This window comes from Triturus cristatus, chromosome 4_1, assembly GCF_964204655.1.
Source record: "Triturus cristatus chromosome 4_1, aTriCri1.1, whole genome shotgun sequence".
Taxonomy (NCBI): domain Eukaryota; kingdom Metazoa; phylum Chordata; class Amphibia; order Caudata; family Salamandridae; genus Triturus; species Triturus cristatus.
The window spans coordinates 1,012,852,343-1,012,879,858 of record NC_140585.1 but is presented as its reverse complement, the minus strand read 5'-3'; the positions used below and the strand labels follow the sequence as shown (position 1 = coordinate 1,012,879,858).

At 41.1% G+C, this 27,516-nt stretch overlaps 1 protein-coding gene across 1 annotated transcript in view; it reads left to right on the top strand.

The window, feature by feature from the left end:
• The window catches only part of TTLL8 (tubulin tyrosine ligase like 8), a 478,385-nt gene that overhangs the window by 288,757 nt on the left and 162,112 nt on the right, over positions 1–27,516 (top strand). Inside the window, exon 11 of the mRNA XM_085651194.1 lies at positions 20,859–21,003. Coding sequence (XP_085507320.1) covers positions 20,859–21,003 — 145 coding nt within the window. The remainder of the gene's footprint in view (positions 1–20,858; positions 21,004–27,516) is intronic.

Sequence of the window (27,516 nt, the reverse complement as noted above, 5' to 3'; positions counted from 1 at the left end):
TTTTGCCTTGTGTCTGCTGTTGGTGCATCTCAAGGACCAGTATTCCATTGTGCATTTTATCCTGTCTGTGAGAGCGCTCCGACAATGGTGTCTCCAGAAGGTCCACTCTTGTTTTAATCATTTGGAGATGATAATCAAGCTTAGATAAATATTTTGAGAAATCCTGACAAAGCGATGAAATGTCATTGTGTAACACTTACATTAGCAACTGAATGTCTCTCTTGACAGCCGGTGACTGTAAGTGTCCTGTGATTGTCGTCTGAGTGAGAGGGGGCTCCATAGAAAGATTTGACAGTTTGTCAGCTGAGGCAAACCCTTCCTTGATCAAAGTAGTCTTGTGATTTTTATTATTAGCCATTGAGGTTGGGTTGTCTTAGATGGACTACTGATTTTAATTGCCAAAGTGCCCTGTAGAAATGCTTAGTGATTCTAGATGAAAATATCAGCTTATAAGCAGGGTCATGCAATTGCTGTCAACGTTGTATCTCCAGATTCAAGTCAGCAACTACACAACAGCCATTCCATTGGATGGAAGGTACAACTCACTTCTCGGCATAGGGACTACATTCAATCTTTGTTTGCATGCCCCACCTGTCCAAACTTACTCAAACTTCCCATAAAGCTGTCACACATTGTGCTCATTAAATATCCCCATGCGTCTTATGCAGCATATCACAGACTTCCATGACGAAATGAAGAGTAAAAAAAGCCTCACCTCCGGAAACGAGACTGATTCTTTTGTAGTGAACCCAAAAATATATTAAATGAGTGTTTTCAGCCCCAAACTGGAGCTACCATCAGGTCACCGAGTAGACCACAAATATATGACCTATTTGCCAGACCCGACCAGGACCAGGAAACAGCTGGTTAGTTTTAGGCCCACGTCACAAGGATTAATTCAGTGGGCATAAAATTGGCCAGCTGCAACTAGGCAAACAGAGCAACATCCCCACACTTCGCAACAAATCTCCAGGAGGGCCTCCAGAATCCGCTGGCTCCCCTGTGACCACTAGATTCTGCACAGCAAGCTTCCTTTGTGTGTGGGCCTTCCCTTTTCCCAAGGATCCTCTCCCGGCACTCACTGATAACCTCAGCAAAGCTGCAGATGTTATCACAGCTCCCTGCATGGCCTTGGGACTTCAAGGAGGCCCTGTGGACAACCATAGTCTGACACTGCAAGGGTGTTCTTCCTACTCTTCCTCCAAGCAGATGCAGGGCGGGTGGGTTAGAGAAGCCCGTTTCTGTTTATCGCCATCTTTGCTGTGGAGCTCTCCCTGTGCCTGGCTCCTCTGTCCAATCTCTCTTCTCCCAACGCCTATCGAGTGTCTCTCATGTCTGTGAAAGGGCTCACATTTAAAAATTGTTAGGGTCTACAGGCCAGATCTCAGCAGAGACACATGCTCTCTGGTCTGCACCCAAGCCAGGCAATCCCCTCCCTTCTTGTAGAGTTTTGAAGAATTAACGATATAAGGTATTCCTGACAACTAGAGTTGACTGTAGCCAAATCTAAACAGCCGAATGGGAGAGAAAGAAAGAAAGAGACTAAAATAGATTTAAAAAACAAAGAGGGATAGAGATCAGAATCACAAAGGTGAAGAAGATAGACCAGGGGTGACAAAGATCAGACATAAATGTGAGAAGAGAGAGATCGAAAGTACATCCATGAGAGGAGAGAAACAGAACTGATACTAAAATTATTCCAGGATAGAAATAAAGACAGCGAAAAAGAGATAGACATAGGTAAAGAGTGAAAGAGAGCACAAATGAGGGGGATGGAGAAGAGACCAGGAAGAATTGATATGAGCTAAAGGCACATAAAGAATTTAGTAATAAAGCAATTAGAAAACAGCAGAGACTCAACAGCCAGTGGGGAAAAGACTTGTTCTTTGCTTGGGACAAGCTTTTTTTTATTGCTTGTGAATTGATTTCTTCTCAAGAATTTTAAGTCATTCATCAATGTATGAATCATACAGAAAATAATTTTTGATGTAACATTGAGATATAAAAGTATAGGAGTATATCAAAGACATGGGTGTATATATTCAAAAATAGAATTTATCTCATTTCAAAAAATGTTATAAAAGGGTACAGAATCATTAAACACACAATGAAACAGGAAATTATAGTTGTGTACAGATTTCATACATTTCTCAATTACAATTCTGGACACCTTTTTCTCATGTAGATATAAGGCAATCTGATTAATTTATATAAATTAAAATTGCCTATAATAGCGTTTGTCACACAGACGCCAATTCTGTATGCAAACGTTTTTCAATGCCGAGAGTGTCACCGACGAACTACAGATAAAACTTTTATCGCTCCACAAAAGCTTTGGCGCTTGAGCAGCAAATCTCTGCGCACATGTGTCTATGATTTCTTCTGAAAAGTAGACTTGACTCACTTGTTTGGAAAACATTGGATGTGATTTCCTGAATAAGATCTTTCAGATTAAACAGACTTTTGGATGTTATAAATTAACCATCCCTAACATCAAATTTAATGGGTCAACCAATTTTATATTCACATAGTCCTGAAGATGGTCTAACAGACGACAGCTCGATAGACCGAAACGTCGACGATGACACCTATCTCTTGTACAAACGCTATTATAGGCAATTTTTGAAAAGAGTTAAATTCTATTTTTGAATATATACACCCATGTCTTTGATATACTTCTATACTTTTATATCTCAATGTTACATCAAAAATGATTTTCTGTATGATTCATACATAGTTGAATGACTTAAAATTCTTGACAAGAAATCAATTCGCAAGCAATACATATTAGTAGGGAAAAGAAGCATGCACAGATAAGAAAGATTTTTCTTCATTTGATTGCGATGGTGCACAGAAATGATTATAAAACCTATTACAGGATTACAGAAATAAAGACTGAGAGAGTGAGATCGAGAGACATTTGAAACGAGAGAGAGAGAGAGTGAATGAGAGGGATGGAAAAGAGACCTAGGAGAATTGATTTGAGCTAAAGAAGGGAAAAAGGCACACAAGGGATTTAGTAATAGAGCAATTAGAAAACACCAGAGACGCAAGAGGCAGTAAGGAACAAACATGCATGGAGAAGAATGATTTGTATTTATTTGATTGCGGTTTTATTTCTTATGAAGCACCCCAGTCACCAAAAAAGCTTCATGGCGCTGAGGAACAAAGCCAGATTAAGAAGAAGCACAAGCGCAGGGTCAGACAGAGTGAAAAGAGAGCTAACAGAACAAGTGAGTTTTCAGTGCCTTTTTACAATGTGTGACTTTGAGCTATCGTTCCTTTTGGCACCCACATTTTATTCTGTAGACCCACGGCAGCCGCATGCTGTCTGACTAAAGAGCATGGGCTGGAACATTAGCGAGAAAACACTAGGAAAGATCAGAATATTGAGTCTTCTAGAATGTTTTATGCTATAGGCGGAAATTTAAAATAAATTGCTGTTCCACAATAAGTCTATGACGATTCCAGATGCCTAGGTCACATGATATTGTTTAAGTGGTAAATAAGAAGATTGGCAGCATTGTGCATGTGCTGCAGTTTTTTTTCTCGGCGTATGCTGCGATTCTACACATAGACTATTAGCATAAATCAGACAGGCAAAAATCGTAGGAAGGTAACACAGGACAGTGAGTCTCTAAGAGCTCATCTGAAAAGGCACAATATGTAGAAACAAGTACTACAAACTAAGCTGATCAGTGCACTCTTAGTGAGCTCTTGGTAAAGAATGAAACACAGAATTTACATAGTGAATCAGCAAGGACTCTTACACTACGGTCTTTATTTCCATTAATGAAAACATTAATCTTGTAGGTAAACTAAACTAAGCTAAAAATGCTCTAACGTATTTTTTAATAACACCTGCATTAATATGCCCGGGTCCTGCCGGTTCTCACCATCATTAGCTCTAAAAAGTGCATATGCACTGCGATTTACTTCCAGCCACACCTTACATGACTCCAACTCTGTCCATTTCCGCTGGCAAACAGAAAACAAACCCGACAACGTCAACAGAAAAAGAAACAAAAAATGCTCTAATGTATTTTTTAATAAAGCCAGCTTTAATTGGCCCGGGTCCTGCCGGTGCTCACCATCATTGGCTCTAAAAAGCTGGTGCCGAAACAAGTGCATATGCGCTGCGATTTACTTCCAGCCACACCTTACATGACTCCAGCATCTCTGCCCATGTCCGCTTGCAAAAAGGAAAACAAACCCGACAACGTCAACAGAAAAGGAATCTAAAAATTCTCTAACGTATTTTTTATTAACACCAGCTTTAATTGGCCTGAGTCCTGCCGGTGCTCACCATCGTCAGCTCTAAAAGTGCATATGCACTGCGATTTACTTCCAGCCACGCCTTACATGACTCCAGCATCTCTGCCCATGTCCGCTGGCAAAACGGAAAACAAACCCCGACAACGTCAACAGAAAAAGAAACTAAAAATGCTCTAATGTATTTTTTAATAACACCAGCTTTAATTGGCTCAGGTCCTGCCTGTGCTCACCATCATTAGCTCTAAAAAGCTGGTGCCGAAACAAGTGCATATGCACTGCGATTTACTTCCAACCACACCTTACATGACTCCAGCATCTTTGCCCATGTCCACTGGCAAAACGGAAAACAAACCCCGACAACGTCAACAGAAAAAGAAACAAAAAATGCTCTAAAGTATTTTTTAATAATACCAGCTTTAGCTCTAAAAAGCCCCAACAACTTCAACAGAAAAGGGAACTAAAAACGCTCTACCGTATTATTTAATTAATAACACAAAATGTTTAATATTAGTAAAATAAAATGCTCCGTGGTTTTTTAATATCATTTTCAAGTTTGACTATTGGAATATAAGTCATATTGCAGTAACCATCAGGATAATTCATAACAGATGCATGTTAAAACATAAACAAAGGCACAGGGCTTTTTTTGGAATTGAAATGAAACTACAGTTAAGATAAGGATAATTGTTAACAGATGCACACTGAAACAGAAACAAAGCCACAGAGCTTCTTTAGGTCAGAATGGAAGTCAGACTGCAGTTATGACAAGGATAATTGCTAACAGATGCACTGTCTCTGTAAACAGGGGCCATCACACACTACACAGTGTGATCGTCAAACTAAATACTCACTAAGTGAAATTGCCTAAAGGAGAGAAGGGAGGGACTTTTACCACCCAACACCAATAGGAAGGGTACATTTTTGAATGGCACAGCCAGCAGTTAATTTTTTAATACACATAGAATACAATACAACATGTCTTGCAGACAGTGCAAGCGCTGTCTAGGCTTGACCTAATGATATTATAATAATAGATAATGGATAAAAATGCTAATTAAAAAGCATTGAGACATACATTATTTTTTGGAATCGTTATGAAGATGAAGGTACTTTTGGATTTGTAATGAAAAAGCTTGTCCACCTTCCATTCATTCTCGGATGTGGCTACAACCTTCTAGAAGTCATTACTATTCGATTAAAGCAATTTAAGGCTACCCCCCCTGCCTAATTTCCTTCTGCAGATAATTAAACATTAAAAAATCTTCTTTTACAGACTATATATTGTGATGAGTTGTTGTCCTCAATGCTGATCCCATCCGATATGCATGTTTGGTTTGCATTCAATATACACTTTTGGTTCCTCTTCTGTTCAGATGAAAGCTTATATTTTGCTGTCAACATAATTCCCCCTCCGTGATACTTGATACATATTCCTGAGTGATGAGTGCAATAGAAAACTCTCAAATAAATAAATAAATAAATACAATTGCATATGGCCTTCCAAGAATGATGACTACAACTGTAGAACAGTGCCCCCTTTAGCGGCCTTCTTCAAGTACTCTAAAAGGAACAACTGGTCCTTAGTATTGAATGCAATGGATAGATCCAAAAGGGTCAATGCTGCTTATCTACCTCAACTGCAATGGCTCTCAGTTCCTTTGTGGCCAGAACCATCACAATTTCCATCCCTATTTTAGAACAAAAGTCCAATTGCCATGGGTCTAAAGCATCTGAGAGTCCATGGGAGTCGCTTCGCCACATTTCTTTCAAAGATTGTACACAAGACGGAGAGGAGTGTTACCAGATTAAAACTAGCCACCTCCATTAGGTCTTTAGTTTTCTTAGGAGAGTTATACCATGGCTTTCTTCCCAAAGTAAGCCCCCACAGATAACAAACAGCTAGGTGTCTTCTTTGTTTCAGACTGTTTTTTTCACTCAAGTTGCTTGAAGTAGTGTCTTCAACCAGTCAGACACTAATTATTGCAGTTAATGCCCTGTGACTGTGAGCCTGCACAACTCTCCATCAGATAGACTACAGAGGAAGCAGGATGCTCTTTTCCTTGCAATTCCTAGCTTGAAAAAGATAGATCATGTCTATATAGCATGGTGAATCTTGCATTGGTTTCCTGTTAGAGACCATATTGCATTCAAAGCCTTATGTCATTGATATGGGTGCCTGCATAATGTAGACCCCAGAAGTCTAGTCACCAAAAATTAATTGTTACCTGCCAGCTCAAGGCATGCACCGTAAGACTTAGGAAAAAACCTATTGGTACTAAAGTTCAACATCAAATCGCACACTGATGGCTCTTTTTGGTACAAGGGCCTTAGCTCTCGGATGCTCTTCACATGTGGCTCTCATCCACATTTAGGAGCTTCAGGCAAAAGTTGACAACCCATTTGCTTGACCAGGTTGTTGTAGTATCAGCTCCAATGGACCTCTATTGGTGGTGGGTGCTTTATAAATGAGGTTAATCACTCACATTTCTGGACCTTGCAACACTACCTCTAAAGAAAAATGCCCTGCTTGACAAAAGAAGTGTCAAAAATTCCCAAACTCTACTGGCATCCAGGGACTCGAACTGCTACCCAAAGTTCAGCTAAATGGCCTCTTGCTTGTCTGCTCCAGAGACACAAAAATTAAAAGGACTTCTGGCTCCAAAAGGGCCTAACTGACTATGGAGGACTGGACCCAGCAGCCAGGGCTGGAGTCTAACCTAAGGCTTAGAAGCCTGCATTGAGCATCTGAGAGCTGCAGAGGGATTTCCTGTTTTCTCATGTGTCCATCTTTTGTATCTGTGTTAGTGTGTAAGCCTGCATTGAAGTTGCCCATGTGTGATTGCAATTTGCTGTTTGGATATTGCTCAAGAGGCATTCCACCATACACTGGTAGTTTGTGTAATGTGCAGCACACAACAAACATGTCCTGGACAATCTTTTCGGTAAGCAGTGATTGCTAGGTTTAGGCATCAGAATATGGATTTGCATACGTGGGAAAAATACAGTTATGCTATGTGTCTTCCTCTACACTCTGCTGTAGGTTTCTTTTGCTGAAGTCTTTTGATTTCCAAAGGGGTGTCGTGCGCAAAGGTATCAAGGCATAGTTCTTAAAAGTAGACCTTATCTACACAGTCTGCTTTCCCAGGTAATTGGTTACAAAAATGGTGAATCGGTGTTTGGCACCCTTGATTGCCTATACATTTATTGACTGTATGTGTGTAAGGTTTCTGTATATGTGTTCGGTCATCAGGTGTATTGTGCATGCAAGCAAGGCAACCAGGGTGCGTGGTTAGTTGGCTACAGCATAGAAGTTTGTATTGACTCTGCTGATTCAGTCTTGAATTGGGTAATCTGCGGTGCTGTCAGGTGAAGGACAAGATTGCCTCCAGGTTCAGTAAAGGAATTCATATAGTGTACTTTGCAACCACCAGTCCTTTTGGCACATGTGCTCTCAAAGGACCTGATGCCTGTAGAACAACTACCACAAGTAATTTATTGTGAGCTGGTTTTGAATGTGGCCTACTTGTGGTTGCCTCAAGGAAGGATGTCATTTGTTCAAGGAGCCTCAATATAATACCACTGCTTAGCCTATATTTCTACTGACCCCCTCCCAAAAAATAGCCACCCTCACCTTGTCGATTTGTTCTATGCTGAGCCACCTCCTGTAACCATTCCTTGTAATTTACAGCTACTGCAGTCTCTGTAGTTGAATTCTATATTCTTTTTGTGCTACAGGCAGACAAGGATAGTGAACTTTTTAACTGCAGACATTCTTTACCACATCTTGATTAGCATGAAAAAGCACCAAGGCTTGATTAGTTCAGTCTGAGGGGACAATTTCCTAGACCATTACCAGTACAGGGGGATGAGGACCACATTGAGTGAGTGGTCTTCCTTACGTATGGCTCCATTCACCGACTCACTACCTCAGGAATCAACCCGCATTATCCACATGTAGGCTGAAATTCCCCACCACGATCAGATGTTTGTGGAATATAAAAACTTGGCTAATAACTTATTTAATAACACTGAGTCTCTACTGAAGCACTTGGTGGGTGATGGCAGTAGCAAGATTTTGGCGAGAACTTTCACAAAGCTACATTGGTGATGAATAATGTGAAGATGAGTGGCAGCGCAGGAAACGTCCACATAAACACACATGCAGATGCACACTGATGCACACACACACTGACCACAATGTGGATTATACAAAGCAACACACAAACAAATACCCAAAGATAACACACATATTCAAAAATAGTAACACACAAAATAAATTGTTATACTATATTCATCATTCTTCAAAGCACAGTATGTGGATTCATTTGAAAAAAAAATCTTTATTGATATTTTCACAGTAATATCCACATCAAGATAACAACAAAGAAAAGAAAAAGCCAAATTACATCCCACGTTTACCTCCCCCCGCCCAGCCTCCCCACCCACGGCTAAATACATATATTCCAAGTGTCAGAAGCCGACATTATTTTATACAAAAAACTATAGAAAAGAAAAAGGAGCAAAGCAGAGTAATATACAATCCATAAATTCATAAATTCATTATTGTTCATTCAAAGTTGGCCAGTTATGTAAAGGGGCCCATATTGCTAGACCTTTAGCTTTAATTTTGCAGCCTTTCCTAGCATAAACAGCTTTTTCAAACTTGTATATTGCCAGTAGCCTTTCTAACCAATGATGGCCAGACAGAGGAGTAGAATCAAGCCAATAGGTGGCTACACAGAGCCTAAATACTGTAGAGGCAATAAATACAAAGGTATGATTTAAATTCAAAGAGAGAGGATCTCCTATCCCTAACACAATCAACTGAGGACTAAGTTCAATTTCATAACCAAGTATACTTGTTAAAAAACCCTTCACGCTGGATTTCAAAGTTTCAAGCATAGGGCATGTCGCAAACATATGAATAATGTCTGCGGCTGGGTGCTGGCAACAAGGACAGGTAGAGCCTATTTCTCTACCCCATTTTGCAATCTTAGCTGGTGTTATATATAAATTGAACCATGTTTTAAAGCATTGGATTTGTAAATTAGTTGCCATAAAAGATGTCTGTGCCATGTGTAGTGAATCCTCAATATCCTCAGCTTCAATCTCCAGCAAATTTTGCCATCGGTCTATATGTTTACTCAGATCATCAGGGATTAGATCAATGAGCATTCCGTACAATCCACCCAGAGTACTTGATTCTTTAAATAATTCTTCAATTAGTTGCATCTTGGAAAAGCCAGAGAGCCCACCAGTTTTTTTACTCAAAAAGTCTCTTAATTGGAGATATTTAAAAAATTGACAATTATCTAACCCAAATGTATCTCTTATAATATCAAACGGTAGCATATCAGATCCAATTATAAGATATCCGATAGTTCGTATTCCTTTGTCATACCATTGCCTCATATATCCATCATTAAAAATATGAGGAAAAAGATTATTTTTATATACAGGGGTATACACATTAAAAAGCCCTAGCCCAATTTTTTTGCGAACCGTGGTCCAAATCTTAAATGCACTTATTACAGTTTTAAATTTTACGCGTTTATAGTAGTTAAAATCAACATGCCGTAGAAGGCAACCCTTAGCTTTGTTTCCCAAAATTAATTCAAAAATAGGGATGGAAGAGTCATATCTCAGTACATCATTTTTCTCAATAAGCAGTAGCTTCATGTTCTGTAGCATCACTGCCCAATGATATAATTGAAGATTGGGTACCGCCCACCCTCCTCTTTCTCTAGGCAAAGTTAATAGTCTGAAGGCTCGGCGCGGGTGGCAGTTTGCCCAAATAAATCTAGAAAAAAGTTGATTCATCGATGCTAACCACGTTTTATTAATGAGCAAAGGTATGGCTCTTAGAAATTATAAAATCATTTTAATAATATTACATCTCCCTACCAGCGTAAGTTTTAAATTCTCTAAGCGTGGAAATTCGGTCTTAAATTTGGCATTTAAAGGATTTAAATTATTCTCCATAATTTTGGACACATCAGCTGTAATTTCTACATCCAGATAGACCGCTTTTTGGACCACCCGAATATCGTTTATTTGAAGACTATTACTAGTCAATATCTGAGTTTTAGTCTGATTTAATCGATAGCCTGAGTATTTCCCAAATAGATCCGCTTCTTTCTCAATTTCTCGTAGGGTAATCGAAGGGCTAGAAGTGATAATGGCAAGGTCATCAGCATAAGCTAATATTTTAGTGTTCCCCCCGACATTCTGTACTCCAAAGATCGAATTATTGGCTTCTATTTTCCTGACTAGAGGGTCTATGGAGAGTGCAAATAATAATGGTGAGCAGGGACACCCCTGCCGGGTCCCTCTACTTATTAAAATTGGGTCCGACATTTCTCCCATGATAGAAATACGGGCCGTCGGGTTGCGATACATAGACTTTAAAGCTGTAATATATTTATCCCCCAGTCCTCCATCCCTTAGGGGTGCCCATAGAAAGGGCCAGGAGACCCTATCGAACGCCTTCTCTGCGTCAAGAAGGATAAGTCCGATAGGGTCCCCTGTAGTGCCAGCTACATCAAAAAGGGTAATAACCCGTTGGATGTGATCAATTGTACTGCATCCAGGTACAAACCCGTGTTGTGCTGGCGAAACTAATCCCTTAATAAGGGCTGCCAAGCGAAAAGCTAATATTTTAGCATATATTTTGTTGTCACTATTTATTAAAGTAATCGGTCGATATGAACCCATTTCACTGGGTGGTTTTCCTTTTTTTGGGAACACCACAATATTGGCATTTTCCCAAGATTTGGGGACCGCTAAACCATTCTGAGCATTCAAGAATACGTGTCTCATTATTTCTAGTAATGATGAATAAAAGATTTTATAGAACTCTCCAGGAATAGCATCTGGTCCAGCGGCTTTACTACTGGCGAGTGAACTAACAGCGTTCTGAATTTCTTCAATTGTAATAGGAGATTCTAAAGTTATTCGATCTTCTCGACTTACATTTTCTGTTGTAATTCCATGTCAGAATTCTAACATTGCTTCTTCATCATTACTACCTTCATCACAATAAAGTTTCTGATAAACGCCATGAAAAGCAGCACGGATTTCACTAGGTTCAGTGACCGGCCCTCTCCGCGGTTCTTTTATTAATAAAATATTTCCATGAGTTATTCGTTGTCTTGCCCGCATCGCCAATACATGGCCTACCTTTTCCCCGCATTCATATAAGCTTGAGCGCCAAGCAGTGTATTTTCCTGCTGCTTTGATTGTTGTTGTTTCTATAATCTTAGATTTAATAGTAGCAACTGTATTCAATGCCTGCTCTATTCCTTGTTTGCTAATAATGGTTTGAATCAGTTGCGTTTCGGCTGTAGTCAATTTCTGATATTGTTCACATTAAGGCTTTTTCTCCTTCGATTGTTCAGCCCACCCATACCTAGTTGTTTCCCCTCTAATCTCAGATTTAAGTGTATCCCAAATTGTCTCTATAGATGCACTTCCTTTATTCTCTTCTAGGAAGCGAGGAATTCACTCTCTTATGTGTTGTATATATTCATCCTCATATAACAATGCTCTATTGATCGTCCAATGAGAAATTGGAGATTCTCTGATTTGTATCGGAATTTCTAAGACTAGCAGGTTATGATCTGACATCACCTGTGGGTATTTCTGTATATTAGATTTTGCTAGTATTTCTTGAGATACAAAGAAGTAGTCAAGCCTGACATGAGTCTGGTGCGGGGCAGAAAAAAATGTATAACCCATATCATGAGGATTCAGCTTGGGCCACACATCAAAAAGGCCATGGCTATGATATAGGTTAGATAGAGCTTTGAATACCTTAGGTTTGCGTCCCGTATAAGATCTTCCACCAATTATTCCAATTTGATTACTTAAGTTTATATTAGCATCCCCACAAACAATAATAGGAAGAGGCCAGCCCACCAGTTCAATATTCAGCCAATTGAGTAGCACCGGATCATCTAATATCGAGCCGTACAAAGAACATAAAGTAAAAGTGTGGCCCTCAGTAAGGCATTGGGTAATAACCCATCTAACATACGAGTCCGACTTAGAACGTGCAAACCTTAAGCCTGAATTTTTTTCCACCATGATTGCTACACCTCTAGTACAGGTCCCCTGTGTAGTAGCTGATACTAAATGATAGCCCGTTAATTCATTAATCTTAATCCTACTAGCCTCAATATGAGTCTCTTGAAGACAGATTATATCTGCCTTCAAGTATTGTACATCTATATCGATCCTACGCTTTTTCAAAGGATTATTCTGGCCACAAATATTGATTGAAGCTATCCTTAATTTTTTCAATACCATTTATAGTATATCATCTTAACCATTCTGCTTTCTTCCTATTTAACATCCAACCCCTGAAACTTGCGGATTCTGACATTTTTAGTAAGACCAGTACAGTAGCTATGCCGTCCCCCCTTCCTGCCTTAAATATCCCACCTCCTCCAACCCCTGGCAAGAAAGGTCTGAAGACCCTCATGATGCCTCCTGTATAGAGTTGCTTCCCCCACCGCCCGACTGTCGCTCCCCGGAAATTAAAAAAAACGAAAAGAAAAAAAAAAACATCCACTGCTCCCCCCCGGATATCTCCACTATAGTGCTATAAAGTCAAAAAAACTTTTAACTTAGATAAGGGCAATTTAATCCTAGAAAAGACCAAGAGTAAAAAAGGAGATTTATTCTTCTCTTCCCACCTTTTTCCCTCCCCAGTCTGAATTTCAAAAAATATCTAGTGATCATCCCTAATGGAATCTTTGATATCTCTGAAGCCCCCTTAATGTCCATCAGATACTCTTGGGCTTGAATTTCCGAATTAAATATTCTAACAGAGCCCTTATAGATAGTTGATCTACGATACCTTGAAGCAAATGCAAGGGGAAGCAAGAATGGAACATAAACAAGCTCATCTCGCAACAAAAAAACTCCAGGGTGCAATACGCAAAGTAAATAAATCTTGCACCGAGATAGCAGAGAGGACTACTGTGCTGGAAGAACGAGTGGTAAAATTAGAAACAAGTGCAGAGATCTCTGCTAAGCAAATCTCTACAAATGAGAAATAAATGAATGACGTTATGTGGAAGCTTGAAGATTTTGAAAATCGTCAGCGCCGTAACAATTTAAGATTACTAGGTATTCCTGAATATGCTGAGGGTGACGACTTCAGAAGCTTTGTGTTGCGCTTGATGAAAGGAGGCTTTCCCGATCTTGGGCAGTGGGACTGGGAGAAGGAAATTCAATGAGTACATCGTTTCCCTCTCATGCTTAAGAAAAAACATGACTCTAACAATAAGCCTAGAGCTATATTAATCTTTTTTGGCAATTTTTTACTATGCCAAGCGGTGTTTGACAAAGCCAGGCCTGAATCACGACGTTCGGCGGAGGGTCTCTCCTTCTTCGTAAGACCAGACTTCTGCCATATTACGGTAGAGAGAAGATGGAGGCTACGCCAACTGATCTCTCCTTTCCAAAAAATAGGAGCAGAGGCCTTCCTACTCAGTCCAGCAAGACTTAAAACTATCTATAAGGATTCATTTTTTTAAATGTATTTCGATTTTCAATGCACATGAATGTGGGACCACATCATTTTGGAATGTGACCGGAGAGAGAGAGAAAGCCATAAATTTGTCAGAAATCGGACCATAATAGTCCGTGCAATTAGAGGAGGCGAGAATCACTGCATCAGTATAACAATTTTTGCTATTCAGTCTCTAGGTATTCTAGTTTTCATACACCGTCACCTCCTGAAACACCAATGCTTGTTAATAGGTGAAACATATGATACTTTTTCAAAATAATATCTTTATTGGCTTTTATTGGTATATAATGCAAAAGCACCCAGTATCACATATCACGTCATTGATAATTGGGTCTGTTAAACTACAAGTTCACTTTTAACTCAAAAAATGGGGGGGTGCCCATTCACAAAAGTAAACTTAGACGTTTGGTCTAAACATAGACCAAATGTCTAATTTACGACTTTGGGAATTCACAAAGGGCATTTACGAGTACTATCTATATGTCCACACTCGGACCCAAACTCCGCCCCTGGTATGGACATGAAGGAAATACTTGTAAATGCCTTTTTTTTTAATTCCCAAATTCTTAAACTTAAGCATTTGGTCTAAGTTTAGACCAAATGTCTAAGTTTATCTTCGTGAATCGGGCCCTTGGTATCCATCTATCAGTATTACTTCACCAACACTCTCAAGTTGAATCGAATGCTAAGTTAACATGATGGGTCCCCTTCACCATGATGTTTTCTTTTTTCTTTTCTAAAAGAAAACACCGAAGCAGGATTTTCTTTTTGAAAATAAAAATAAAATGCATTTAGCAGTTTTCACTGTCCCTTAACACCATGGTTTTCATGGCAGTGAACTAAACTCTAATGTCACCCATCTAAATTAGGTAGGTGGAATTAGAGGTCTGCCTCCGATGACTCTTCCTCTGCAGGGTCTTCGGAGAGGTTTAATCATGGCGGAGACAGTGGAGTCTCCACCGTGATCAAACCTATGGCGTGCCTGCATCTAAATCGGGTGAGTGGACCATTATCTTGGTAGTATTTATACTCTGTTGCCATTGAGATGGAGTATACATACCGCCAAGATATGAATTAGGGCATTAATGTGGTGCAAACTGTAGATCAAGGGCATTACAAACAGTGCATTATCATAGAGTGAAAAAAAGGTGCAAGAATAGGGAGGAGTGGGGGAGCCTCCTGCTCTTATGTGTCACCTACCTTGCCTATCATCAATCAATATTAGTATCTTATTTGTTACTTCTGCAACAATGGCTAATCAACTGTCCACGATTATATATTCTAGTGTGGAACTGCCATAGCTCATTTCAACCTCTTTATTCTACTTACAATGTGGGGGATGCTTTGTGGAGCGGCAAAGCATTGCTAAGGTGCAAAAAGACTGTTTGGCATCATCAGTATTCAGCTGTGTGTCACTCTCAGTTCCCAAATCAGCCTACTTGAGGGCAGGGTGGAGGGGAAATTCAAGCCTTATCACAATATATTTCTAAATTCAAAATGCATGGTTAGCTTTCACACCAGTACCATTTTCAAGAACATAAAGTGAAGTGGACAAGTGTAAGGACACCTGTTTGCAAGTCACAGGCAGTGACCAATCACTCTTTTTATAATAATTTATATTCCTGGGTGCCAATTATCAGAGTCTCTGGTAAGTTTAACCAAGAAAGTTTCCATGTTGATGTTTGGTCAGTCTTGATTTTCCTAATATCACATTTTCCTCAGGGCTATGGATTCCATTGTAGCCCACCTTGGAACGACACCCGTCCTGGGAGTTACCATGGGTACGGAAGCCAACTATATTGCTCTGCATACAATGATATAACATGTTGGCCTCCTGCTAGTTCCAGACCCCTACTGAACCTCTTATAAATGCTCTAGGCAAAAGGGTCAAAGTAAATACCAAAGGCAAAAGCTGGCATCCCTCTTTATTGCTATGTTCAATTTCCTCTGAGTTGAGATTGCTTGGCCGGCAAGAACCCATGCCATAAGCAGGGCACGCATAAGCATTATCCGACAGATCAGATTCAGGCCAAAATTCATGGGTCCAACCCAATGTATCAAACCCTCCATATCATGTGAAGCCACTAAGTGAAGGGAATCCTCCATGTGCATGCTGGCCAACGGGTGAAACAGGCATATGAAGCTGGGGAATGTGTAATGGACAAGCACAAATCTGTTTTGACTGATGGGTACTAGGGATGTTAATATTGGGTGCCCAGGTGTAACTTGGACAAAAGGTGAAAAGAGATCCTTTCTGTTGTGTCTTTGTCATGCTACGATAGCACTACTATTGCAGCCTTCCATGAGTTGGGGGTAGCCATCACTCAGCAAACACAGCCAAGTACAAATCAAAAAGCTGTGGTGGAATTAGACTTTTACGTGTGGTATAGAACTGCACAGGACGTCTGCCTGTGCCAGAGTTGCTCTCCTTTCCCAGCATTCTAATTGCTTCCCCTATTTCAACAATGGTTAGGCCACCTAATAGTTATCTCTGATCAGGACAAAAGTTGGGGAGACCTCCTGCATCCAGGAAATCAGCCAGCTGATGCACATGCAGCAAAGGTGTCTGAGGCCAAATCGATAATAGTGGTTTGCAAAAATGGCATTAATCTCCAGCCATCTCCATGGGAAGTGTTCACCTCTAACAATTTTGCAGACAGAGTCTTATCAATTAAGCTCTAAACATCGAGTATGCACATAATTTTCTGCCTGATTCTCGGTTTCTTTTCACTTTATACCTCTTTCCCTGACTAATTCTTATAGTGGAAGCCTCCTTAAATTCTTCCTTGTCCACTCCCACAGTGGAGACTTTATTGTCTTTATAGTAGATCATTATCACACCCCTTATGTTCCCTCTGAAGGATAGCTTACGTGAAGGGTTGAGGGAGGGTCATAGGACCACTGAATCCTACATACTCCCATTTGTTATTTAGTTTTACTGTCCCCACCCACTCCGCTAATAGAGGGATAAATTGGAGTAGTTGAGGGATTCTTTAATCTTTAGTTACGCCTCCTAGTTTTTTTCCTAATAAGAGCTCCCTGGAACATGGTCGAGCCCACCCTGACCTTTAGAAGTCTGGTTGAACCTGATGATGAAGCATCATGCTACTATGGTGTGTGAGGGTTATTCAAAGAAAAGGAATGTTTTCTTTTCCCACGCCTAGTAGCATGGAGTCTAGTTGCGGCAAGAACCTCCTCTCATCACATATAGCATCATGAGACTAGGTGTGATACCTTTTTAGTATTGTGCATTCAGTTTGGAGGATGTATCCCCACCTCTTCTTTCCTAGGGTAGAAAGGATCTCTCTATCCTCTAGGACTGCTCAGTATGTATGACACTTCCAGTTCTCTGTTAACAGTAGCTTAAGTAGAGCCCTAATCTGCTGTTACCATGAGTGGATGGACAACTGTGACCTGGTTTTCCACATCCAATAGTAAATAGTAGAGGATTGTGGTCAGAGAGGGTCCTGCTTAAGTACTCGGTGATCACTGCCATCAGGGACCTTCCCAGTATTAACTAAAACTTGTCCAGTTTTCATCTATAGGTTATGAATTGGTGAATAAACTGAATATTCTCAGTCCTGTTGGTGGGTCTTTCCCCAGATGGTATGGTCACAGTTCAATTTACATTCTGCATTTGGGAGAAAATCAATAGACAGACTGTTAACATGCAGTCAAACCAAAGTAAGGGCTCAACATCTGTCAGTTTTAAGCCACTACTAACCTGTACATCAGAATGTTGCTGTGGGAACAATGTTTCTTTCCCACTTACAGTTCCGAAGACATCCAAGACTATGGTTGATGCTGGTGGCTAAGTGGGGAAAGGAAATAACTCTGCAAAGGGAAAACAAAATGTGATAATCTGAGCCAAGGCCCTAGCAGATCACTTGTTTGGAATCATCCCTTCCTTGGTGCATCCAGGTCAAGCAGGGTTCATGCCCTGGAGGGCCAAATGACGCAACATACGCAGGGCTCACCAAGCTATAGCTCTGACGGCCTGGCCCTTTCATTCTTCTGGAGGTTATAGAAAGGGGGTTTGATTCTGTTGGCTGGAATTGCTTTTTTCCTCACCAGTGGCGGCTTAATTTTGGTCCCAGATCCATCGCCTATGTCCGCTTTCTTTCTACTGACTTGATGGCACACGTTCCGGTGACCTGTTCCCTATTGGGCGGGGAATGCGGCAGTGATGCCCTCTATCTCTCCTGCTATTTGAAATAGCAATAGAGTCTCTTACGGAGTGGCTGCGTTTGATGCATAGGTATTGGGGTTTGACTGGAGCCCAGCATTGTCAGACTGCATCGTCCTTTATGTAGATGATGCAGCAATCTTTTTTATGCACCCTGGGACTTCGAGACTTTGGATTAATTGCAAATGTTGTGGATATTTGGGTAAACATCCAGCCTTATCCATAACTCGTTCAAGTCCACGATTTTTTCGGTTAGTACCCTGTCGCCAGTTTTATGCTGGGCGGCTGATATACTGGTAGCTACCTAAGATTTAAGTTCTTAGGGGTATTGATGACACCTGACACCACGCTAGCTTGAGCAATGAACATCAAGCCACTGTTGGACAGTATGCAGATGGAGACCAAGTTCCATTGTCCCTCCTGAGGTGGTCCACCATCTTCAAGATGGTGCCTCTCCACTGTCTTTTACAACTGTAGAACTACCCTTATGCCCTACCTAAATCCTTTTTTTCTTGCCTTCACTCCTTACTTAGAGGCTTCGTGCGGAATTACAAGACCCCTCCACATAGCACATACTAAATGCTTCAAGGCCATCTGCGATGGTGGTATTACAGCTGCAGGTGTGGAAAGTTACTGTAGGGCCTCTCACCTTGTAATCATCAATGAATGGTGGTCGTAACTCAGGGAGACCCAGACTGTGCTACTGAAAAGTGGGTTCTTTATGGTGGGGTGCTCCCGTCGGCTCTCTGCTGGTGACTAGGATGGTGATCTTGACCAGGCAGCTGACCTTAAAAGCTTTGGCTTGGGACAAGAAATTGACAGGTCAGACACCCTTGTGGGCAGACACCATGCTTCCACAAGTGGCACAGCTGCTGGGTTTTTGCGGTTGGGATAATATTGGGATCTCCACCTAGGGGGGTGTACTTGAGGGGGCGACACATAAATCCTATCAAACCTTCCCAGAGGAATATACTCTCCATTTACAGTCAGTTTTTCCGCTATCTGCAGCTGTGACAAACCCTCCTGCCTTATCTTACTGACTTGGACAAACTTACTGACTTTCATCCGCTAGAGGCTAAACTGCTACAAGGCAAACATGGTGATCACAAGGTATCCCAGGTCTATCGTTTCTCAATACAGCACATGCTAGATTTGTTCGGGGAGCCGAGCTCTGTCAGGGAGCAGGAACTGGGAGCCTTCTCTGATGATGACTAGATGGAGGGCTGCTCCTCCCCAAGGGGTGTGACCATCTCTTGACTCCATCTTATTCAGTTAAACTATTTACATAGGACCTATCTCACTTTCTACAGGCTCTACCATATGAGGGTGATTACCTAACTCCTGTTCCTATGGTGCCACAGTCAAGTTGGAGACTTTCTACACAGTACATGGCTCTCCGCCTGTTTAGGGAGGGTACCCTGAATTGCATAGGGCATGTCCTGGCTCACTCAATACCGCGAGACCCGAAGCTTGTTCTCTTGCATGTAACTGATGACTTGAAGCTGATTTCATATAGTACAATACTTCTTTGGATGGTGCCACACTAGCAAAGAGAGATGCGCAGCTCTGTTGGAAAGCAGAGTCCCCGCCATTGGTGGCTGCGTGTAAAAAAGGGGTCGATTGGTGCATGGTTAGGGAACGTCCCGTTTATGCAGCTAGAGGATGTCCTCAGAAGCACGGCAGGGTTTGGGGTAAGTGGGCGGCTAATAGAGACATATAGCTTGAGGGTGACCACTCTCTTATCTTGGACATCGAGGGCAAGATCAGGTCATCCACGGGGTCGATGCGCAGATCTAATAAATGTTGCATGATTCTGTTGATATTTATGGAGCGGGGTTGGGTACAGGGAGATCTGGCACAAGGGACACAGGACTGTACTTCTGTCATGGCATATTATAAAATCCAATAAAAGTGTTATTAAAAAAGGAAACAGGGACCATGATGCATCAGGAAGGTAGTGCAGAAGCCTGGACTGGACTATTAAGATGATCTGGTACTGCAAGGTGTAGAAGTGTGTAGGTTCCCATTCAGGGGTAAAGGCAGGACCGCAGAGGGCCCTTGTGAGTGCCATCTACTGGAGTACAAAATCCTAACACTTACTGCAGATGCTTCTTGTGCTACCTTGAATTTTCCTGTGGGCGTTTCATAACAGTATGTGAACATGCAGTACCCTCCAACCCCTCTAAACGCCTGGGGAAACTCAAAGATGGCAAGCAGAATGTATGTGCTGTCACATTAAATTTTGGGAACAAATTAGAACACTTTAAGTTGATTCTAAACCATTTTAAAAAGGCTGACATCTTGGTTTACACAATGGGTTTCAACTTTTTAGAACATTCAACTAACTGTTCAACTAACTGTTGTTTACCACATTACTATAATTTCTGGTGCAGGTTATGATGTCACGCATTAACACTGGCAACAAAGTTTTGCAAAGTTTCATTAATGAACCTAGTTGATGGAACAAAGCCCTAACCCCCCATATGTGTTTTAAACTCACAACACTCAAGGAAATATTCACATTGGACTCCTAATTATTGTTTGCAATTTCAGGTAATTAAAATCACTCTGAAATCTCTTATAGGACATACATTTTCAAATGTGTCTAGGTATTCACCTTCTATACTACTCAGTAGTAACATGCCCAGTATTGAAGAGCATTCATTTCTTTAGGGTTTATAAATGTAAACATTAGGGATAGCTTAAACACTAGCCTGCTATCTTGGTGATTGTGAAATGTAAGCTGTATTCCTGCATATGAATTAAACATTACATGAAAGTAGGAAGTCATGTTGATTTAATCATTGTTCCTATGATGCTTAACTATGTTAACAAATGGACTGTACTTTTCTTTTGCAGAACTACTTGCCCGTGCCTGTGCTGCCTGCGAAAAGTACATCGGAAAGATGAAGCATGATGACATAGACTTGAATGAGGACTCTACACCATGTATTACTGAGATGGAATGGAATGACCTGCTTAAGCAATACTATGGCCTCGTTCAGTAAGATTCATTTTATGCACCTGAATCAGGACACATTTTCATTTGTGTAATGAAACATTCTCTTTTACAATGCACATACAGAGAGAGGGTATTTAATTGTATAATTTCTTTTCATTATTATATAAGTTATTGAAACCTCTGGTTTCTACCCTTTGCTACGTAAGTTTATTTATCCTCCATCTCCTGCATCATAATTCTGCACACTAAGTTGGTGCCAGTGAATGTTCCAACCCACTCATATCTTGTAGCATGAATGCCCCCTCCTGCTAGGCAAGTATTACAAAAATAATCAAGATGTAAGCAATGCTATGAAACATTGAAACAAAAGAGGTCCTGGTAGGCAGACACAATGTATGTATTGCAAACCAGTAAGTAAAAGTCTGTTTCGTGTATTAACACCCCAAATCATCAACCACCTGCCCCTTAATATTCTGTACCATGAGTACTTATGAAAATGTAATGCATGTTCTGCCTCTCTCATGTTATAGCCATACAAGCTGCTATTTTTTCCACTTCAACTTCCTACATTAATTAACTAAAAACATAATCAATTGTTTATGACTCAATGGATCCAAAAGTTGTCTCTTTCTTCAAGCCTAGGCAGCTATGCCCTATGGTCTAATATGTAAGTAGTTTGGTATCAATGTGGGGAAATTGGCAATACAGAAAGACAGCGTTTTGAATACATTATATATTTCGAACGGTGTAAAAAGTCATTGCAATGATCCCAAAATTGCCTTTACATATCTCACCCTTGGAGCCGCTCTGTGTTATGTTATGTTATGTTAGAGGTTATAGTAGCGTGACCACTCACTCCTGAAGGAGTATCTCGTCGCTTGCTACTGGACAGATAGCGTTAAAAAATCGAAACAACCATGTTTTTAGGAGTTTTTTAAACGTGCAGAGATCAGGACAGGCGCCGATATGAAGGGGAAGCTTGTTCCAGTAAACCGGGGCGAGCTAAGAAAGATTGACCCCGAAATAAGACCTGTGGGATATCACAGCACCTTCCTGTCTGTCAGTCATTTCTTTCAGTGCCTGCAGCCTCCCCCTTTTTGTGATATAAATCTGCTCACTCTTCCAGATTTTAGAACAATGTCACCTGCACACCAGTTGGTGTGTATGCAGATTTATGACGTGAGTGTATTAAAAAATACAGATTCCTCTTTTGTCTCTTTTCGTTCTGGTCTTTTTATTTTCCGTTTCTTCTGATACTGATACACAAATGACAACTGCACAAGTTTCATTTGCCTGGATTTTTCAGGCAGTAAGTATCCAATGACAGTATCTTTCTGAGGATATGACTCGCCTGAGTGACATGTAAGGGGACTACCTACCCCAGTTGGAAGCATAGCACCGATTTGTGAACATGTTGTGGATTTAACATGGATGTAACCATGCTGAGGCCAGTACCACTGAGATTATCGTGAGAGTGCTCAAACAGTGTTGGAAATGACCAGCTTTTGTGTGGTGTACCCCTAGCTTTTTGCCTTGACTGTTTTTGCTGGCTGTAGAACTCCAGAGGTAAAGTGTATGTGCCCACCTTTCATAATGAAGTAATTGGCATACCCCTAATTGGCTTATTTAATTTAGTAATCAGTACAAGAGTGTACTCAGTGTCTGTAAATTAAATGTCTTAAATGGGCTACAGCACCCATTGTACCACCCACTGCAGTGACAGTGTAAACATGACTGCTGGCATAGCACTGTATCCAGCTGCACAGTTTTACAACTGTACATTTGACCTCTAAAGATGACCCCTTTTACGGGCATGGCCCTTAATTGTTCCCACAGTCAGGCAGGAACCATTCCCAGTGGGAGATTAGCTGCCCCAGAACTGGCTTAGATTGACCACAGAGGAGGGCTTGATCATTTCCCTGGCCACACATCTAGGGTTGGCACACAGGCACTGCCCAAGGGGAGAAGTGGTTCACTATTTTGAATTTAGTCAGAGAGTGAGTTTTAGTTTATTTATTAGGGAGGGGCCGGGGCCAGGCCCCCCCCCCCCCCACCAGCAGGTGTCTGGCATAAATGTGAACCCCACAGTAGCCTCCTCAGAGTACTTTCGGGACCTGTGGAAGAACAGAAGAGGACTAGACCTGTTATCTGTGACCTGAGAAAACTGTACTTGGTCTCCCTCTTATACCCATGACGAAGACATGGACTCCATGCACCTTAAGGCTGACCTGTCCAAGCTCCAGGACCACAGCAAACTACAAGAGGTCTTTATATTACTGTAATTGCTCAGCTGACCAGTTACAGCCATGACGTCCAAGTGCTGTCCCCCAGTGGCCTGGACCCTTTGTTGGTATCAAGGTGTACTCCTTCTGACATATCCTAAAACCTGGGAAACCTCGAGTGGACCAGAAACAACCTGCCAAGCTGCTTCAATGAAGGTGTGTTGCAGCTCAGCCAAAGATTCAGGTTGATCCTGCTTGGAGCCTTTCCACAGCAGCAAATCCAATTACACTACTCCCTGCAGCCTTGCACCGCTAAAAGAATCAAGCTCCAAAAAAGTGTCTAAGTTCAAAAGTAGGAATCTTCACAAGGCAAAAGCTCTAAAAGTATCTGGCTGACAAAGGACCTTCCATGGGTGCCAACTTCTAATTTCTACTGCTCTGACCTTTCCCGCCAAATGCCAATGGTGGCACCGGTATCGTGCCCAGCGGCTAGCCAATGTCATGGAGACCTCTTCACCAATAGCCTCCTGTCTTGCCTAAGTTTTTTTCACTTCCATTTTAGAGAGGCTGAAGGTAAAACGTCTGACCGGGTCAAACCTGGTTACTGTATCTGACCTGCACTCCATTGCAGTTGGTCTTAACTTGCACCTAAGTACTGGTCGAGGGCAACCACAGTTGGCCCTTCATGCCTTTTGCTGCTTTTTCGCATTTAAACTTTAACAATTTATAACACTGATTTGCCTTATTGGATTTTTGTCATTTTTATGTCATTTTGCTTATTAAAATCAACTCTGCTTTTCAAAATTGGTTTGGGATTTTTCGTGTTAGTTTTTTACTTTATTAGTGTTTGGTACTGCAGAAATCCTTTACACACTAACTCTTAGTTAAGCCTGTGTGATGTGTGCCTTAGCTACCAAGGGGTTGAGCTAAGGTTAATTTTGTGCCTTTAAGGGTTCACCCTGGCAAGGATTGTGGTTATTTCTTAAAATGGGTACTCATTCCAGTAACCTAATACACCAATTTCTCACACTCAACCCCTGTAATTCCACAATTCAGCTAAACGTCATACCACAAAGTATCCAAGGTGTTGTGAATTATTAACAACCTCCTCATAATACCAATAGCTATTTGTTGTAGCCAGCATTGACCAACAGGACACAGAGTCACAGTTTGTTTGTGCCCTAAATGTGTGATATGAAGGCTGCAGGATAATGGTGGGAATTATGAGGCCAGTGATGGTCATTGTGGTGGTAATGGTAGTGGTGTTGTTAAAGGTTGTGGTAGTGGTCACCTAGAGGTGGTTTTGGCAGTGGCTGAAATTAATGTGGTAGTAGTGAGGGTAATACGGTGATGGCGTTGGTGATAATGGTGGTAGTGTTGGCAATGTAATATTGATGGTAATGGTGGTAAGATCCATATGACACTTGTAATTAAAAAAAGAAAAAGCCTTGACTGATTGCTTTTTCTCTTACCCTTGTCAGCTATAGGAAATGTCAACCTTCCAATTCATTTTCGCGCAATGCCCTTTTAGGTTTGTATGTTTTGGTGTGCCTTTTGATCTTAGTTGTTGCAACTCTCGCACATTCCCGGAAAAGGCCTTACTAGTCATCTCACTTTTGCTTCTTGACTTCACAGCAGGTTACACAAGACCTGATTTGCATGCTTTCATTTTGCTACAGTATTTTGATAGCATCAAATAACTATAAAAACTGACACCTTCAATACAGAAACTAGTACAGATAAATGTGATCACAGTGGTAACTGTAGAAGAATAGTTTTAAAGGGTAAAAACTCTTTTAAATTGTATACAGTTTAGATCTTTTTATCTGTAGGCCCAATTTAAAGACCCAGTTTAAACAGACTTTACAATTTATTGTTTTTAATACTTTTTATTTATTTTATTTTCGTAAAACTGGACACATTTACACCGTATATGATTAAAACATTACATCATATTTGGCTGTTTGGATCAGAATATACACAGTATACATATATACATATACACACAGTTGCCCATACTTTCATTGAAAAAATTAGTCTCTCAGTGTATTGATATCTGCCCAGTGATTTAAACAATTCAGGTATTATTGGGTGTGTTTACAGTAAGAACGTCTAGTCACAGTGACTTCTCTAAGACCCCTATATCTTGGTACATTTCAGATGACAACCTCTATTTTTGTATATCATCTATTCTGCTGCCATGAGTAAGTCTATGACCCCCCCCACCCCATCCTTAAATTGTAGGACATAGCTGATTCCCCCATTACCTAGCAATGTCTTGTTAAGTGATCATTAGCTCTAATAAGCAAAGTGTGAGTTTATATCCGGGAAGATCAATTCCATTAGGAAGACCTTTGATACTAAATTATAATTCTGGCGCACATTATCTCAGAAAGCTTACCCACTATTTTTCCAGTATAATTGAATCACCCACCCTTTTCAGATCATCTTCAGGAATGTTCTGTCCTCCTCCCTGCATTTCAGACTCCTATCAGTCAAAAAAAGGCCAATTTTGTGTAGTCTGCAAATATTATAGTAGGCCTTATGTAAGGTATTCATGTTTAATAGGCATAGACTTGCCTTTATTGCCATGTCCACTGGGTGCATAAGGGCAGGCTCCCAGTCTACATCTTCCAGCGGAATGATATCTCCCTCCCATGTGGTTCTAGAATGTGGTAAGTTGTCAGTGTTATTTATTAGGGTCGAATATATGGTGGAAATCGCTCCCTTGTGTAGTTTGTCCAACAGGACCCAATGTTACAGAGCGCCGACCTCTGGCAAACTGGGCCAATCACCAGTGCATGATTCAGTTGTACATATTTAAATCTGTGAGAGGAGGTTGGTTCATATTCATCCTGCATCTGCCTGAAAGTCTTTATCGCACCTTCTCCAAGTACATTCCGCTATTTGCAGATGCCTATGTCATCCCATCTGCAGAAGCCCTTCACTTGGGACACATCCTCCAACACATGCCCACCCACAGCAGTGTCACCTTTGTGATCCTTCCATTGAAGTCGGGGAATGTCTTGGCTTTGTTCCCAATCTGATGTACTGCTTGTGTCGCTTGTGGCAACCCCTTCCTGTGTTGCTCGGATATGAATTTACCTTTCAAAATGAAACAACAAGAGGTGTTTGGCAAAACATGAACAAATTGGTTTAATTAAATGCTGTTGCCGGGAGTGTATCGGCAGAGTAGCCTCTGAAGAAAGCCTCTCATTGTACAGAAGTTTTGGCTGACCTTTTATACCATTCGTGAGGTACAATAAACCGATCTGGCATTCTTGTCCTAGTCATAAACAACAAGTACATCCATCTGATAAGGGGGACACAGGTGACTCTTGACCTTGTGGAGAGCTAGTGTGGACCAGTGTTTATGTGTCCAGATGTACGGTCTGGTTAGTGTGTGATCACTACATGTGGTATGTATGCTGTGTCCTGATTGGCTGAGTGCTCCTAACTTTATGAGGCATCTATCTTTGTGGGAATTTCAGAACGTGCGCCTCTGCCCAAACATGTTTTAATGGGGCCAATTTCCCGGTTCCAGCTGACCAATGTGCCTCCACTGAGCCAGTTTTTCTTTAAACACCCGCTAACATTTTGACTATGGTGGTGACTGCGTTAAGATAATGATGATTTAATTACTCCTTAAATTTAGGAATACAGATATGTAACAAGACAGGTGTGAAACTGGTTCCTGGACAATCAGAGACACAGAGGCTGTTATAACACAGGCATTGGAATTCAATACCAATTTGGAGTTTTTCCCCACATTGAGGAATAAGGTGCACATCTGGGATATTACTGGGCATTTTCCCCCAATATATTTCGTCACAGTTGACCTACCAAACTTATTAAGGGAAAAAGTGCAGGAGTGCAGTGTTAGCCACCAGACTCATAATTGTATTATATCCTGTGACAATAGTCCCCACACATACTGGAATTATCCAGACCCCTCTTAACTGACCTGTTTGTGGTGTAACGGCCTATCTGTGGGATCAGTCAGGGCTTTCTATGAGTGTGCGTTTGTTTTTGGGCTAATTGTTACCCCACCTGTGACCTGCCAATTGGTAGGCTCGGGTTTGGGTCGCAGTTCCTGTCTGACCACGTATCTACCTCTGACTCGGGGTTGATGCGGCGGTCACCTTGGGTGAATCTGATAGCAATGAAATGACTTAGTTAAATTGTGTACAATTAACATGGCGGTCATTGACATCATTTTTACTGACATCCTCAGTATTGTGCATACAGTTGTCCTAGTGTACATCAAAACTTTCTTTGCCAATATTGACATTGTTATGCGTGCATAGATTATGGCATGCTGTGACTTTGCTTC